Below are 15,330 nucleotides of genomic sequence, written 5' to 3'. Positions count from 1 at the left end.
CATAAAGTAGCGTTGCCATGGTTACACCCAGTCCTGATTGCAACTGTTATTGTTGGTTTCGGAAATCTGAGAAACAGAAGTGTAGGAGGAAAAACTTGCTATATATATGTGCCAATAGTCATGCAAATAATTGTATTCAAAGTGATACGTGCTACAAGTGCTTGATAAAAGTGGAATGGAAGATAGTGTTTAGAGCCTTCAAATGCACTTAAAATAATTTAAATAGTAAATTTTCATCTTATTGCAATTTTGCAACCTAATTTGCCCATTTGCCAACACGAAGATACCAGATATAAACAGAGGGTCTTGGTGCTAGCATGACTTTAAATAAAGACGGATGACATGTCTCGATTTAGTCTCTCTGTACAAAAATGAAGCCAGAATATCCATCTGCCATCTCTTGATGTCTTTTGGAGCCAGATTCTTCACAGTAGTGAAGGTTAAGTTGAGAGTATATTCATCTATGAATATACACATGCTCATTATGTTAATAGTTAACTTAAATCTACATCCCCTCACCAGTACAGTCCTGGACATTTTTGTTTGACTGTAACATGCTTAACATGGTTTTTATCTCAGAAGCTATTTACAAATTTTAATGATGGAATGTTCCTCTCTCATGCTGTGGGAATCAGAACTACCCATTTAGTCATGCATGAGTGTCTGGGATGCAGCCAAAAATAGATCATTTAAATCATTTAAATGCTGATTTGCACTGCAAGTGTAACATCTTACCTTGGACCAGACAACATTTGGCTTGGGAACGCCACTGGCCTCGCACGACAGTGTGATGTCCACGCCTTCGTTGGCTATGTAGTGGTACGGACCGGCGTTGATCTCAGGGGGCACTGTGGAAGAAGGAGATTACAAAGCACACAGCTGTCTGACTGTTCATGAAGAAGCAGACTCACAACATTATCACTGACAACAGCCGGCTGGCGGTATTGGCGCTCGAGGCATTTCTTCATTACAAACCTGATGATAACTATAATCTGGCCCGTCTGTCATTACGTGTTTATGAACAAAATGGCCCTTTCATCAAAGCGTGCAGTAAATGAACCCCCTCACTATGATGACAGCAGGTGGTCAAGTCATTGACATATTGTTGTTTCCAAGCTGAGTCAGCACATAGTTGCCTGACTGTCCATAGCTGTGGTCCACACCTGCCCGTGTCTCTTATATGGAGAAACTGTATTCAGAATGGAAACTTTAGGAATAGCTTTAAGTTTTTACCTGAAGGAGGTTATGTTTTCCCCCCTGTCCTTTTGTCTGATTGTCTGTTTGCATGTTGGTTTGTTATCAGCAGGATTATGTAAAAACTATTGAACAGATTCTCACAAAAGCGGGAGAAGGATGGGACATGAGCAAAGGAAGAACCCATTAAATTCCGTTGTAGATGTGCTAAAAACTATTTTTCACTTTCATTTTAGACAGGCTTTTGACATTAACATTTGAGTGTTGTGCCTTGGCAGTGTTTGCGCTGTACTTGGTGCCATTCTTGTTTTATTTATAATCCTATTTAGATGTTAGATAAGAAGAGAGACCACTTTTATGTCAGTGTGAAGACTAAAGGCTCATTCACATTAAAAGAGCTTTTGCCTGTGTTTTCTCATTATTGTGTGAGTGGTGTGTTGCGACAGCTGTGCGCGGCTGCCTGTGTTCAAATTCGTCAAACATTGTCAAACCCCAAGCTGTGATGACGTGCGATGCAGCCAAAGTGCTTCAGCAGAAAGATGTACAAGAATCCATTATGGTTTTGAATTTCCACAATATTTATAATAAGCCTTTATCCACAATAAGCCACATAATTAGAAAAGGCGAAAAATATATCTGCTTGCTAAAATATAAGCATGTAAATGCAGCTGATTTGTATCACAGTGTCTCGGTGAAATGTACCAATCTGCTGCTAGCAACATTAGCATTGTACCATGGTAGTTCTCAAGCAGTAAATACTGAGTGGAGCCACAGACCATCAACACCTCAAGTTCACTAATACCTTCTATAACAAGATTAGCAGATATACACAGGTGTTTGACGTCTCTTGTCTATTCCTTTAACATCTTGTCTTACCTTGGACCTCCAGGGTGACCGTGATATTCATGGAGCCTGCTACATTCACAGCAGTGCAGACGTACGTCCCAGTATCCTCTGGGGTGGTTCTTGCAATGTATAGACTGCCATCGCTCCTCAAGAACATCCTCCCATTTAGCTGAACCTGTGCAAAAAGGTAAAAATACTTTCTGTCCCACAGGAAGACAAAGATTATCTGTGTGATGCACAGTTCAGTTAAATATTAGACTTACAGGTTTTCCATTTTGGGACCAATGTCTTTCTGGAAGAGGTATTCCATCCAGCAGCATGCAGGGAATACTCAGGGACTGACCAACACCAGTGGTAATGATTGGTGCACCATGAGCCAAGACTGGGGGCTCTGCATGAAAAGCAAGTGCAACGACATATGTAAGTAGTAAACAAGAGCAGGAAAGTATTTAAAGGTGGATTTGTAGTTAATGCCACTGTTTGTAAAATAGAAGAGAGGCTTTAAGCGTACGCAGTCCAGTGACAGTAACTCTGGCCTCAGTTTTGCTGGTTCCAAACTGGTTCTTGGCCTCACAGATGTAGAGCCCCTCATCATCCAGCCAGACACCTGCAGTCAAACACAGTGAAACAGCCCTTACTTCAACATCACTCTCTATAGATCTGACAGCACGCAGCATGTCTTCACTCACTGACAAAGAAAACACGTAATCTCCCAAAGAAATCCATGCTAATGGCAGTTAAGTCCTCTGCTCAATAATAAGTGGTATTATTGGTTTGACTTGGCTATGATTAAGAGTTAAAAATAGAAAAAAAAAAGGATTCATTGGTTTGGCTCAGCTGCCCGCCTGCCGACACAAATGTCCCACTCTGTAAATTCCCCAGGAGATCACATGTTGTAAGATGTACACATCATTCAGTTTGTGTGTTTTGATATCCAGACATATATTTAAAGAGTTGGTGACATTAAGCGGAGACATTTTCTTAGACAATGGCAGGTAAAAAAAAATTCTAATAATAAAGCCATCTGCAGCAGATTAAGCTAATTGGGTCGGACGGCAGCCACAAATGGAAACACTCACAGAAGCAGCACATGCAAATAAGTCTGCTACTCCTATATAATGTTACGCCCTGTGTAAGCATTGAGTCTCAGGTGCACAAAGGATCACCTTCAGAGGCCGACATTAGTCATATGCAGGCTGAGCTGCCTCACAGTTCACAACTTGCACAGATGAGATTCAAATCTCACGCTGAAGGACACTCAAATGGAGGAAGGGACACTAAGCTGCTCCTGCAGAATGATTAATATCTCGAAAGCCTATCGACATTTTTGTCTTGTGTAGAGTAGATGTGCTGTTGCACGATGGATATTTGTACAGTTACACTGTAATTGACCCCCCCACACACACACACACAAAAAAAGTTTGCACCTCCTCCATATTTAACCGGTCAGTGAGTTATGTCAGTTGAATGCAACCAGTAAGCGGTATTGGACTGAACTTCTTCGCTGGGGCAGTTTTTCATGGATAACTCACTCTGGATTAAAAGATGGCCGTTCTCCAGCTGCATGGTTCTGCTGTGGCCGTCCATACTCGTGACCATCTGTCTGCCGTCCTGTCGGTGCCAGGTCACCGTTGGCTGCGGGAAACCTCGGGCAACGCAGGGCAGAGTGATATTCTCTCCTACGTTAGCTGCCACGTCGGCCGGTGCCTCAGAGAACAATGGCTCCCCTGTGGAGGGAATGGTGGTGTAAGATGGATTTCCCTTTGCGTATATTTGAGAGAAAAATAGGCTTCATGGGTAACATTGACATGTGGTCTAACCTCCAATCTCCAGAGTGACAGTGCCAGCAGAGCTACCAGCAGAGCTGCTGGCCACACAGCCGTACTGGCCGGCGTCGACTTCCTGCACTCCTCGAATGTGCAGGGTGCCCCGGTGAATGTCCTGCTCAACGAAAGGAGCAGAGCCAACCTCAAGCTCACCTGGAAACGCAAACAGAAGAAGCCTGTTGTTCTCTAACATGGACATTCCCACAGTCATGTCGATGTGTGAACACTCTCTTTGACCTCAACTAACCTTTGAACCAGTGCACGAGGGGAGAGGGAACGCCCGTGGCTTGACACTCTAGAGTCGCATCGCCACCGACAGACACAAGTACAATCTGCTGTGTCACTGTTATCCTTGGCACCTCTGGAATAAAAAATAAATAAAAAAGGACAAGTTCAAATTCATAAGGTTTCTTAATTTATAGAAATTAATTCGTTTTTCCTGCAGTGTTAGGACAGACCCCAGTAATTTGAAAACTTACATTAAATAGACATTTTGTGAGAACAGAGCAGGGATAGATGCTTTTGGAAAAAGGTAGACAGCAGAGCCGCGAGGAAGGAATTATCTATTTTACCAGGCTCTTGCTGCCTTGGAAGATTAATGTTGTTAAAAATGACATTCAGAGACAAAAGTGTGCATAAAACCAGCAAGCCCCAGGAAGAGGCTGCCACAGTCCATCAGTGTTGATGTGTCTGTCAACCACTAACTGACAGCCATGACTGAAACTTCAGGCTTACAACTGTCAGCACTCACAAAGCAAGGAGAGAAATCTCCTATTGTGTGAGACAAGGCAAAGTGCGGCCACAACTTGCTTGTGCTCTACTCAAAGCCAGAGCTCCACTCACAATGGATACTATTCAGGGATTAATTCAGGACAAATGTTTCTAAGGAATAGTCAACAACACAGACAAAAAAATACTATTCAGGACAGAAATCTAAATAAATGATTCCAAACTGTTAATTTCAACAAATAAAAGGTAATCTCACAGGCACCATCTGTCTTCTACAGGAATAATGTTGACTTACCTGCGAAAGTCAGTGACACGGATTGAGAAGCAGTTCCAACTTCATTGGTTGCCAGACAAGTGTAGTTCCCAGCATCCTCTGGGAGGGCCCCTCCAATGGTCAGAACTCCATACTGGTTTATACTCAGCCTGCATTATACAATCGTGAGAACTCCAGTATGTTTCAATTTGATTCTTGGATATCATGGGAGACGTGTTTTTTGAATACATCAACTTTTACATATTGAGACATATAACACTTGTGTTTTGAAGGAATAAAAAAAACTTCAGATCAGTAGATGTAAATTTACAAAGTGATGCAAACAAGATGTGGAAGTTGATGTTGTTGAGGTTGAATATAATGACTCTGACTCCGCTGCGCCGGAGGTGTTGAGTGGGCTGAGAGTTCCCTTACCTCGGCCGATTAGTGAGGAGCATGTTTCCATGGCTCCAGAACAGCTGGGGAGGGGGGGAGCCGGACGCCGAGCAGACGAGGCGGATCTCGTCCCCTCGGGAGAAAGCCTGGCTCTGTGGGTGAACCGCCACAGAAGGAGCCTCTAGAAGTGGAGTCAAACAGAGGCAAGTGACTCAGGGTCTCGTCAGTGCTGCATGATGTCATTTACAACTTCCCCATCAAGCGTTAAGCTCCTAATGATGTGCGCTTCAATGCAATTACCAAGCACTTCATGTCTGACATTATGACTCCTGGATCCCAGGGAGGACATGTTTCACATGTATTTGGTTATTTTTGAAATGAAGCCACTCTTTTCAACATGCATCACTTGGTTCTGATGGGAAACATTTTCTGATGAGAAAGTGGCTCGATCTGACTGCGAGGAGGTTGAGCATATAATGGAAAACAGATGACGGGCGCCTGAGAGGAGCCGTGAGGCCCTCAGCGTGTTAAGCGGTTAAGCAGATGGCCTGCGGGGTATCGTCCTACCGTACCTGGGACGAGAAGCCACACATTGATTCTGCTATCTCCGTGGGCGTTGGTGGCCACACAGTGGTACTCCCCAGCATCCTGAGGCTGCACCCCATTGACCTGCAGGGACGAGTCCGGCAGGATCTTCACTCTTCCTGCGCGGGCTCGAATGGTACGATCCATATGGTGCCAGGTCAAGTTGTGGCGCATGGATCCCTCTACCTGGCAGGACAGCACAGCGACGCCTCCCACCACGGCAGTCACATTAACTGCCGGCTTCAGGACCGGAGGAGGCTCTGTTTGAAACGCAACCAAAACATCAAACTGGTGTTATCAGCCATGATACAAACCGTACGGATAAAGTTTACTTTTGCATCCAAATGTTTGTACTGGCCTGCTTTGTATCACCTTGATGTTTTAGCCATGAATTTAAGAAAAAATTTTGGAACTGATTTCAAAGCTTTGCTGCAACTGTGATCCATTTGTGCAAAATGATGACTGTGAATGCGTGTGTATGTGTGCATGCGTGTATTAGTGTTCGAGTGTTTTACCTCGAACAGTCAACTGGGTTAAGGCACGTCCCTGTCCTGCGCTGCTTTGCGCAATGCACTCATAATGGCCCTCATCCTCGGCTGAGGCGTGGGCAATCTCCCATGATGCTATGGCAGAGTTCCTGATACAAAGACACGCTTGGTTCGTTGGCTGGAGTATGACAATCGCAACAAGAGCCCATTTTACATCACATTCAATAGTATATCTGGCACTCACACACGCTGGAAATAGTTTTCACTGCACGTCAGCTTAATTTCATGAATTTAATTCAAGGCAGAGTGTCAGAGCCACGAAAGAATAAGCACTTTGTTAATTTTGGAGATGACACAACCAAACATGTAATGATCTCAAACTCTACTTTGTATACCTGTTTCCTTACAGATGAGCCAATAAAGCTTGAGTCAAGCAGCACTAATGCTCTACAGACGTGCTAACTGACCTAATTGCTGTTTTTACTGCAGGTAATGGGCTCATGAAGCTACAGCATCTGGGGGAATCTGAAGAAGAGCGAAAAACTCACTGAAAGAACTTCTCCTCTCCCAGTGTACTCCCACTTCTGCTAAATCTGAGCCTGTAGGGAACGTCGCTCTCCACGGAGCAGGCAATCACAGTGGGCTGCATGTAGAAACCCTTCACCACATCAGGCATGCTCACAGCTGGGGGATCTACAGGAGAGGAAGGAAAGGTTAAAGGTCTTAGGAGAGATTGATGAGGTGTGAGAGACACTGTGGAGTGGCTTTGGTGAGATGTGTCTGCAGGGAGGTGGTGGGGGTGGGTTGTCTTGCCTGGAATGATGTTGGTGTAAGAGACACTAGACAGCCTCTGGAAGCGGTAGCTCTCCTCGTCTTTGCCTGTCACCTTGATGAAGAAGCTCTGAGAGGGAGTGCGGAACTCCGGGAGACTCCACAGTCCTTGTTGGCCGAGGTCAGAGGGCAGCGGTACGGGGATTGTGCGCAACGAGCGTCCTGAGCCGGACATCAGCTCCACGTGGCTCAGCTGACCAGGAGGCTTCAGGCCAGTACATTTCAGTAAAACGTGGGCTGGAAGTCCTGGGGGAGATGAAGAGAGGTCACCATGAGCTCATCTGCTGTGGGTATTCCCGTTGAAAAAAGCCTAAAGAAGCTAAAATAAATATGCCAGGCACCTTTTACTGGCCTTTCCCTGGTTTGGTTGAATTCAGAAACTGGTACACTGGAAAAGCCAGCCCGGAAGTCAAGATTGCTGACTCCTGTGACCCTCAGAGTATGACGCCCGCTGCAGCTCACCTATAGAAATAAAGCAAAAGTATTCAATTAGTCAACTGTCTGAAACTGTCAACGATACAAGATTTATGAATTATTCTCCAAAGAGGTACCTTCAGTTTCCATGCTCCAGGTCTGGGAAACTTCAGGTTGACAATGCGTGCGGAGTTGGGAATGTTCAACAGCTCTTGAAGGCCCTGCTCCACTCCAACTACTCGACCTAAAGGAACAGAAACATTTCAGTGTGTGTATATATATACGTCTTTACTTAATTTAGGGCAATGTAAATACATTTTGGGAAAAGGATATAAATGTGGTATCTACCAAATGGATCGCTGAGCTCGATTTGTGGTGCTGGTCCACTTAGTGACACGGTGACCTCTCTGAGGCTGGGGTCAAAGGGCACTTCCCACTTGTTCTCTTGCGCACTTTCATGGTTGGAGGACAGCAGGTGGACCTTCAATGCCTGAATTGTCTCCTCAACCCACTTTAAAACCTGGAAGGAGGAGGAAAAAAAACGCCATTACAACCCGTAAAGAAGAAATGTCATGCTGGTGGAAAACACATTTGTCGGTGGCTGAGACTGGAATCTTTCAAACTCAAACTTTCAGGGATCCTCTTTCAACTCAGAAAGACGGAACAAGCACAGGAAGGATGCCGTTAAGACCTTTGACTGAACCCCTGTCACCCTCTTCCCTGCCCAAACAGCAGGCTGCTCCTTGTCTCCGGACTATTCTTTCATTGCTGAAGTATCCCTCTGAGGGATTTTGCCTAAACAAAGGAAAAGTGAAACAACTCAACTGTCAAACTGATAACATACAGTTTTCTGCACTCTCAAGCATGTATTCCCAGAAGAGTGTCTCTCGCAGTGGAAGTCTGTCAGCCAGCCATCCCCCTCCCGCAGCACAGCTTTCATGAATCATGAGGCTTGTTCCTCGGAGTAGAAAGCAGTGGTGAATGCGGGGAGATGTGCCTTTGTTTTGGAAATACCCCTAAAAGTTCATATTCCACTAAATCAACCTGGCTAATTTTAGGATCAGTTTTGGACAGAAGTGGCTGTCTCCCCACTTTTCCACTGAATCGGTTAAGATTCAGAAGCCAGATGAGGTCAGACAGCAACACATTAGGGATGTGGGAGGCTTTCATCTTAAATGAGTCCCTTCACCACGTCTGAAATGTAAAATAATGTTGGACAGTTTGATTATATATAATGGTAAAACCAAACCTAACTTACACCAGAGTAAACACCTTGGTGGTTTTCCAGAGAAATATCAGACGCTATAGAATTTCAGTCTTGACAGGTGCTTCACCCTCTGGGTATTATCATCATCATACTTTTGACTGGGAACACAGTTTTCCTTTTGTCTCCTCTAAAATGGAACAGAAGCAGCTATTGGCATTTCACAGTATCGTTTCAGTGGCCGCAATGGACCAAATGTCTTCCATCTTAACGCTTAACAAGCAACTGCTGTCTAGTATTTGTTTTGACCTTGTTCTGAGAGTTATTAAAGCAGAGCTGCGTCTGCAATGAAACATGTCTGCAGTGGGCGCTTGGAGATCGAGCCAACGGCAACACGTTTTAAGACATTTACGAATAACTGAAAGGAGGTAAGCCTTTGATAACTTCATTATTAAGCCTCAGCTTTTTGTCTATCAGGACCGCTGGGCACTGAGAGCAGCTGGTTCCCTTCGCCCTTTTTTTTTTACAACTGGAAACAGCTGTAATGTCTGCCACATGTGCAGCCATCACCAGCAGGGCAGGAAACTGCTCAGGAGTGACCTACATCTGCCTCAGGACAGTGTAAGCAAGAGAGCGGAGAGCAGCGGGCATCGCTCTGCCCTTAGACCTCAGATAAAAGGAAGTGGAGCACGGAGGTGGGGACGAAGAGCTATCCGGGCTACGGTGGGGCTCCAGGAGCACGCTGAGTTCTGCAGCCACTCCTTTCCTCAACCACAGGGAATGCAGGGGATTTTAAGTCCTGTGAAACATCATCCGGCGAGTCTTAGCTCAACGGGCCCACAGGGCTGCTATAGGAAAGAGCCCCCTTTGCTATTTATAGAAGCATGCATGACAGATGGGCCAGAGAAAGCATGGGGCTGGGGGGATGCTGTGTTCTCCCTCACTGGCCCAGGTACGTCGCCAGCAGAACAAATAGATGGTCTGCGGTTAAGCAGAGCAGCTTGACTCCAGACCTCCCATTGGGCAGGGTCAGCTTAGTCCTTGCCCGGGTTTTAATACTGCAACCGCTGGCCTTTGCAGGAAGATGTCCCACTACACATCAAGGTTGTTAGAGCAAATCAGTCACAGACAGAGACCCTGCTGCTTCTCAGTGAGACTTGGGACACACCTGTCGAAGCTTTTCCTGTCAGAGTTTGGTCTGTATTTGAAAAAGCTTCCTACATTTCGAACGGTGCCTTTTGTTTAACACACTCAGGAAGACAACTGAAGATAAATGTTACCTGTGTTTTATTTTATGTCTGACAAGCTTTACCAGCCCCTGAACGCACAACTGCATCCAGATAATGAGGAAAGCATGAGGACGAGGTCATAAACGACTCTTCAAGGCATTTGAGCTGAGCGCACAGAACAACTTGCTGAGAGCCCACAATGACGAACTGCATTTTCATTTACATGCTGCTCTAAAAGCATGTTTCTGAAGGCTAAAACATTACAGCCCTTATTTCCAATCAGCACTTCAGGCTACCGATGATGGATGGCATCAGCACTGTGAAGAGCACAGATCATATTCCCAGTTTGACAGCACATAAATGTGGTTTTCTCTTCTCGTTAGCAGCCTCTCTGGTTAATCAGAACCAGTCAAACATATAAAGAGTGTAAAGAGTGCGATACGTCAAGGTCACAATGAACTGTTGTGTGAGGCCTTGGAGCCAAACACCACTGGGCAGCTGTGTTGGAAGGAGGGAAGCCATGACAGATCATATCCTGGGATTAGAGAGTAAAATAAGCAGTCTGTTTTCTCTCCGCTCTCCCCCTGGAGACTGCAGAAAGACTTTGTATATTTGATTTGGCCCCACTTCATTAAACTGCTATTAAGGGGGAATATTTTTGGTTAGATCTGTAGTGCTTCTGAGGTTTTTAAGGATTAAAGGATTTGCATTAATTTGGTAAAAGCACGCCACCCAAGAGCTATAATCACACAGGTCTAAAAATGACTGACACCAAGTAATTCAATGTGGATCCAAGACATTTTTTGGTCCATATGTATGCACATGTTTACATGTAACCGTATACCACGAAGACGTCAAAACACCCCAGGCCACTTTAGCACAAAGCCATCTGGGGTCGAGGTGTGACGGCTAGAGTGAGTTTCTTATTCCCTTTATACAGCAAAAACAAAATTACTTTCAAACACCCTTTAAACAGCTCTAAGGATTATGGAGTGATAATGAACGGAGCTGCCACACACACACAGCCATCATCTGTTAAAGCCTTACTTGACACAAAACAGACCCCCCGCCCTTCACACAAACGTATCAGAGTTCAGAGGTTCAGTGGGCCACCAGTGCACAGAGCTGCTGGCTCCAGCCCGGTGCTGCCCGGCCTGCACCTCCTGTGTTGACATGCAGGATACCAGTGTCTCTTCCAGAGGAAACTCTGGCTTCTTTTTACGTCTGCCTGGGAAGTGAGCCCCCGCCGTCTTTGGCTGCTCAGACACGGCTCCTGTTACACACTGCTTCCGTTATAAAAGGGTCACTCATCCGTATCATGTGACCAGGAAGTTTAATATCGCCGTTGGAATTATTTGATTACACTAAATGAAATCGCTATTATTACATCAGTGGGTCAGACAGTGTTTTCTCTCTCCAGCTCCTGCTGCTCCTCTTTATTAGGGAATGTAACCCTTTTCATATCCACACACACCACTGAGCTCTACTGGTTTATTACGAAGTCAGTGAATGTAACTTTCTCCTCGTGTTCTCAGTTGCACTGCAGTGAGACTCTCGTGCTCTCACCTCGTTAACCTGCTGCTTGTCCAGGTGAAAGATCTGTCCGGAGGATGTGGCCGCGATCTCCTCGTAAACCCTGTAGCCGGGCTGGGAGCGGTCCCCGCAGTCCCCGGTCAACACAAACACCACCTGGGAATGGAGGGGGCAGGAGAGTTAAGAGCGTTACCACTGTGTTGTGTTTGCTTTCCACCGAATTACTCTCAGTTTTGCTCCAAAGTGACGCTAATGCTCATTTTCATGCTGAACGTAGGGGCTGAGACCGAGTCACTACTGAAGAGACTTTCTCCTGCTCAGCTGACCATTGGGGGAACTTCACTGGAATGTAGATCTTTCACAGCATGCCAATGTATTCCTTTGACTGCAGCATGTGATAAAGGAAAACATACTCTCAACTTTAAGAGGAAAGAAATGCTTATTGTAACATTTTTAACATGATTTATATATGACTGAGGAGGAACCTCCTTTGTACAATTTGAATGACTCAGATATTTGGCATTGAAAGGCCGTCATACTGACTCTAGCCCTGATCTGTGAGGTCCCCTGAGTGTACCTGTGACTGACGGAGCTGCACCAGCTGCAGAACATCTCTTTTCAGGCGGAAGTCTTTGGCTCTGGCATCAGTGAAGACATAAATGAAGGATCCAGGCAGAGACACCTCCAAGGCTTTCTTTATGGCTCCGATACTCATCTCAGGGCAGTCGCCCCCTCCCTTAGTGACAGAATCACACACGATCAAACACAGATGGACGAAATAAACTCAAAGTATCTCGTCTTACACTTCACTCAGACTGTTTTTTACTCTTGAATAACTCAAGCATAATTCTACAATTTTGGAATATAATTTAAAATATAATGAAACAGCTAAAGTAAAATTGAACAGGAAAATATAAAAAATACAATGCTCATTAAAGTCATTTTTACAGGGGTAATAAAACAATACACCTTTTGAAAATTAAAAAAACATTGAACTCGTACATAAAAGCTTGTTTAATTCAGGATAGGACTCGCCATTATAACACATTCCTGAGTCAACTTGCTGACTCGGATTCTCCTCTACCGTTACACTACATAATAGTGTATACCATTATCACATAATCAGCCCTTGTGGCTACAGTGGCTGCCGGCCAGTAAAAATTAAACACGATAGTTTCACGCAGCATCAGCCCACATGGAAGTGATTGAATTTATATGGAACTAGAATGGCACTAAGTAGAGTGCATACCTCTGCCAACACTAAACCACATTTCAATTTACTAGATCCAGATTTGTATTTGGATCTGCACCAAATGCCACAAACTCATGGATATGGATTTTTGAATCAAGATCCATGAATTACTCTGAGAAATCAAGAAAAATGTTGATAAGGGTCCAATCTCACAAATAATTCCTGGAACCCACCCCCTGATCCAGATCGGCACCAACATTTGATGGGATCTTCTCTAAGTCATGCCCCACCCCTCCACAAATTGTGATGGAAATTTGTGGAATAGTTTTTGAGCAATCCTGCTTACTGACTACACAAACGAATGTTGATGAGAACGTAACCTCCTTGGTGGAGGTAACAATACAGCGGTTCCTCTCTTATAGAAGAATCCTCCCACAGGTCCTTGTTCCCACCTGGACAAACAGCTCTTGCAGATCTTGCTGGAACTTCTTTGGGTCGGTGGTGATGGAAACTGGGCCGATTTCTGCAGGTTTACAAAGGCAGAATTGTCAAATTCCAAACTGAGGCTTCTAAAGTTAAGAATTTACTAAGCAGTGTTTTTGTTAATATATCCATCAAAACCAAAGAATCCGGACCATCAGGTCTGGATTATTCTTCAAACTCAACAGAACATGTTTATCCACACAAGAGATAAGCCTCTGTGATCGAAAGAAAAAGCATCCATAGCATCAGAATCAGCCCAAACTAACAGATCAGAACCAGAGTGACGTTCTGTAGCTTTTGTGCAAGACATGGAAATCATTCTCACACAACACAAGAGAGTTTAGCTCGTTCACTGACTAAATTAAATTGATACGCTTTTGTTTTTGCACAAATCGCTGAAATGTGCTCAGAGTTTTGATGATGACAGAACAATTTTTTTTGCAGCTGCCGTGACCTCCTCGGGTCTCCAGCAGCCGCAGACCCCTGCATGATGGATAAGGGACACTTAGTTGGACGCCTTCTGGGACCAAAACGACGGAACAATAAACATTAAGAAAATCACAGAGTACATATTGTTTTTGCTGTAGAACACTGCTGTGCACAAACTTGAGCTTATCACAGAGAGGGCCCCTCATCATCAGGTAGGGTGGAGCCTCCTGATCTCTGTGCCCCTGCTTGTTATTCCAACTGTCAGATATCACTTTATGAAGATTCTTTGTGGGACTAATGATACAGGGCTCTTGCAGACGTGCGTCAGCGGATGACACTTCTGACTCATTTTCAATCTATTTCCCAACAGCCGAAGCTTTCAAGTCCCCCCCCTCCTGTAAAACACTGACAGCACTGTCACGCCTCCTTGTCAGCCACTGAGGCCTCTTTGCAGTGTTGGAAGTTTACAAGGTCCCCAGGGGCAGGGCACATTAAACACAAGACAAAATGTGTGGTGTTAGTGAAGACCCACCACCGCCTCACCCCAACCCGACCCCCCTGGCTGGCTAAAACTGGGGTGTGTGAGGGTTTTTTCCGGAGGCTCGGATGGAGGAGAAGGAGGAGCAGGGTGGGGTGAGGAGGGGTGAGTGAGTGAGGGAGGGTGATTGGGGTAATTACACACAAGCAGACAGCATATGTTTCTCATCAGTGCTCACACACCCTCCCCCCATAGGGCACTCTTATTTTCAAGCTGCAGCTTTCCCAGATAGCAGGAGAGACGCAGGAGGTGAGTGAGGACCCTTACCTGTCCCACTCCCACCCCATAGACTCACAGGGTCCTGCTTTGAGTGCTGGTATCAGCTTGACTTGGTGCCGTCCCATATCAGTGGACTTTTAATGAAGCAGCTATATGAGCTGCACCATGTGCTGCAGGTTCTGAAATGTGTTTGCACTTTGCTGTTTGTGTGATCTTTGCCAGTAAAATTTTGCAAATGAGAGAAAAGTCAAATCACATGAGGGCACTTAACACTGCGTTACTGTCGTGTTTGCCTGGGTCTCACGAAGTATGTGCAAACTTTGGCTTTGGAGATGTTACATGTTGCAATGGATCATAATTACGCACAACAATTCAGTGAAAATGTTCAAAATTTCGAGACCACCACTGTCACAGAGGCTGATTACTTCAAAGTGTGTTTGATGAAACAGTACCTGGGTCATGGAAGGGGACCAGCACAAAGTTTTTGATGGGTCTCGTCCTCCGGCTCAGCGTCTTCTCCAGGATCCGCGAGGCGCCCTCTATCACCTGTTTCAGATCGTCGTACATGGAGCCGGTAACATCGAACACAAAGGCCAGAGTCGAGGCACTGTCAGCGGATCCATCATCCTCCTCAACGCGGGGCACTGCCAAGAGCCTGTGCGCGCTGATACAGAGCGCCAACACCAGGCACTTCAACACACCGCTCATGTTTGTAACCTGTCTTTAGATCTACTGCATCTGTCTGCTGGAGTGCGGCTTTTAAACTATAAGAAAGTTTTTTTTTTTAAGATTTCAAAGGGGGAAAAAGAACTCTGGGATTGTTCCCATCGGCAGAAAAGATCTCAGGAAGAAGACGCCTCAGCTGAAACGCATCGGAATCCAGAGAAAAATCCGTCCACAGGAAAACGTCCGTGCGTAAAGTTTGGAGCAGCGTGTGGACT

At 45.2% G+C, this 15,330-nt stretch overlaps 1 protein-coding gene across 1 annotated transcript in view; it reads right to left on the bottom strand.

The window, feature by feature from the left end:
• hmcn2 (hemicentin 2) overlaps nucleotides 1-15,097 on the bottom strand; it is a 45,831-nt gene extending 30,734 nt beyond the window's left edge. Inside the window, exons 1-20 of the mRNA XM_053420829.1 lie at nucleotides 14,842-15,097; nucleotides 13,173-13,243; nucleotides 12,106-12,264; nucleotides 11,562-11,684; nucleotides 7,911-8,082; nucleotides 7,700-7,806; nucleotides 7,490-7,610; nucleotides 7,131-7,394; nucleotides 6,866-7,010; nucleotides 6,345-6,466; nucleotides 5,817-6,089; nucleotides 5,284-5,425; nucleotides 4,891-5,018; nucleotides 4,114-4,227; nucleotides 3,861-4,019; nucleotides 3,573-3,767; nucleotides 2,552-2,647; nucleotides 2,304-2,431; nucleotides 2,071-2,215; nucleotides 736-848 (exon numbers count right to left, since the gene is read on the bottom strand). Coding sequence (XP_053276804.1) covers nucleotides 736-848; nucleotides 2,071-2,215; nucleotides 2,304-2,431; nucleotides 2,552-2,647; nucleotides 3,573-3,767; nucleotides 3,861-4,019; nucleotides 4,114-4,227; nucleotides 4,891-5,018; nucleotides 5,284-5,425; nucleotides 5,817-6,089; nucleotides 6,345-6,466; nucleotides 6,866-7,010; nucleotides 7,131-7,394; nucleotides 7,490-7,610; nucleotides 7,700-7,806; nucleotides 7,911-8,082; nucleotides 11,562-11,684; nucleotides 12,106-12,264; nucleotides 13,173-13,243; nucleotides 14,842-15,097 — 3,033 coding nt within the window. The remainder of the gene's footprint in view (nucleotides 1-735; nucleotides 849-2,070; nucleotides 2,216-2,303; nucleotides 2,432-2,551; nucleotides 2,648-3,572; nucleotides 3,768-3,860; nucleotides 4,020-4,113; nucleotides 4,228-4,890; nucleotides 5,019-5,283; nucleotides 5,426-5,816; nucleotides 6,090-6,344; nucleotides 6,467-6,865; nucleotides 7,011-7,130; nucleotides 7,395-7,489; nucleotides 7,611-7,699; nucleotides 7,807-7,910; nucleotides 8,083-11,561; nucleotides 11,685-12,105; nucleotides 12,265-13,172; nucleotides 13,244-14,841) is intronic.
• Between the last annotated feature and the right edge of the window lie 233 nt (nucleotides 15,098-15,330).

This window comes from Pleuronectes platessa, chromosome 4, assembly GCF_947347685.1.
Source record: "Pleuronectes platessa chromosome 4, fPlePla1.1, whole genome shotgun sequence".
NCBI classification, from domain to species: Eukaryota; Metazoa; Chordata; class Actinopteri; order Pleuronectiformes; family Pleuronectidae; genus Pleuronectes; species Pleuronectes platessa.
This window is presented reverse-complemented; position numbering and strand designations above follow the sequence as displayed.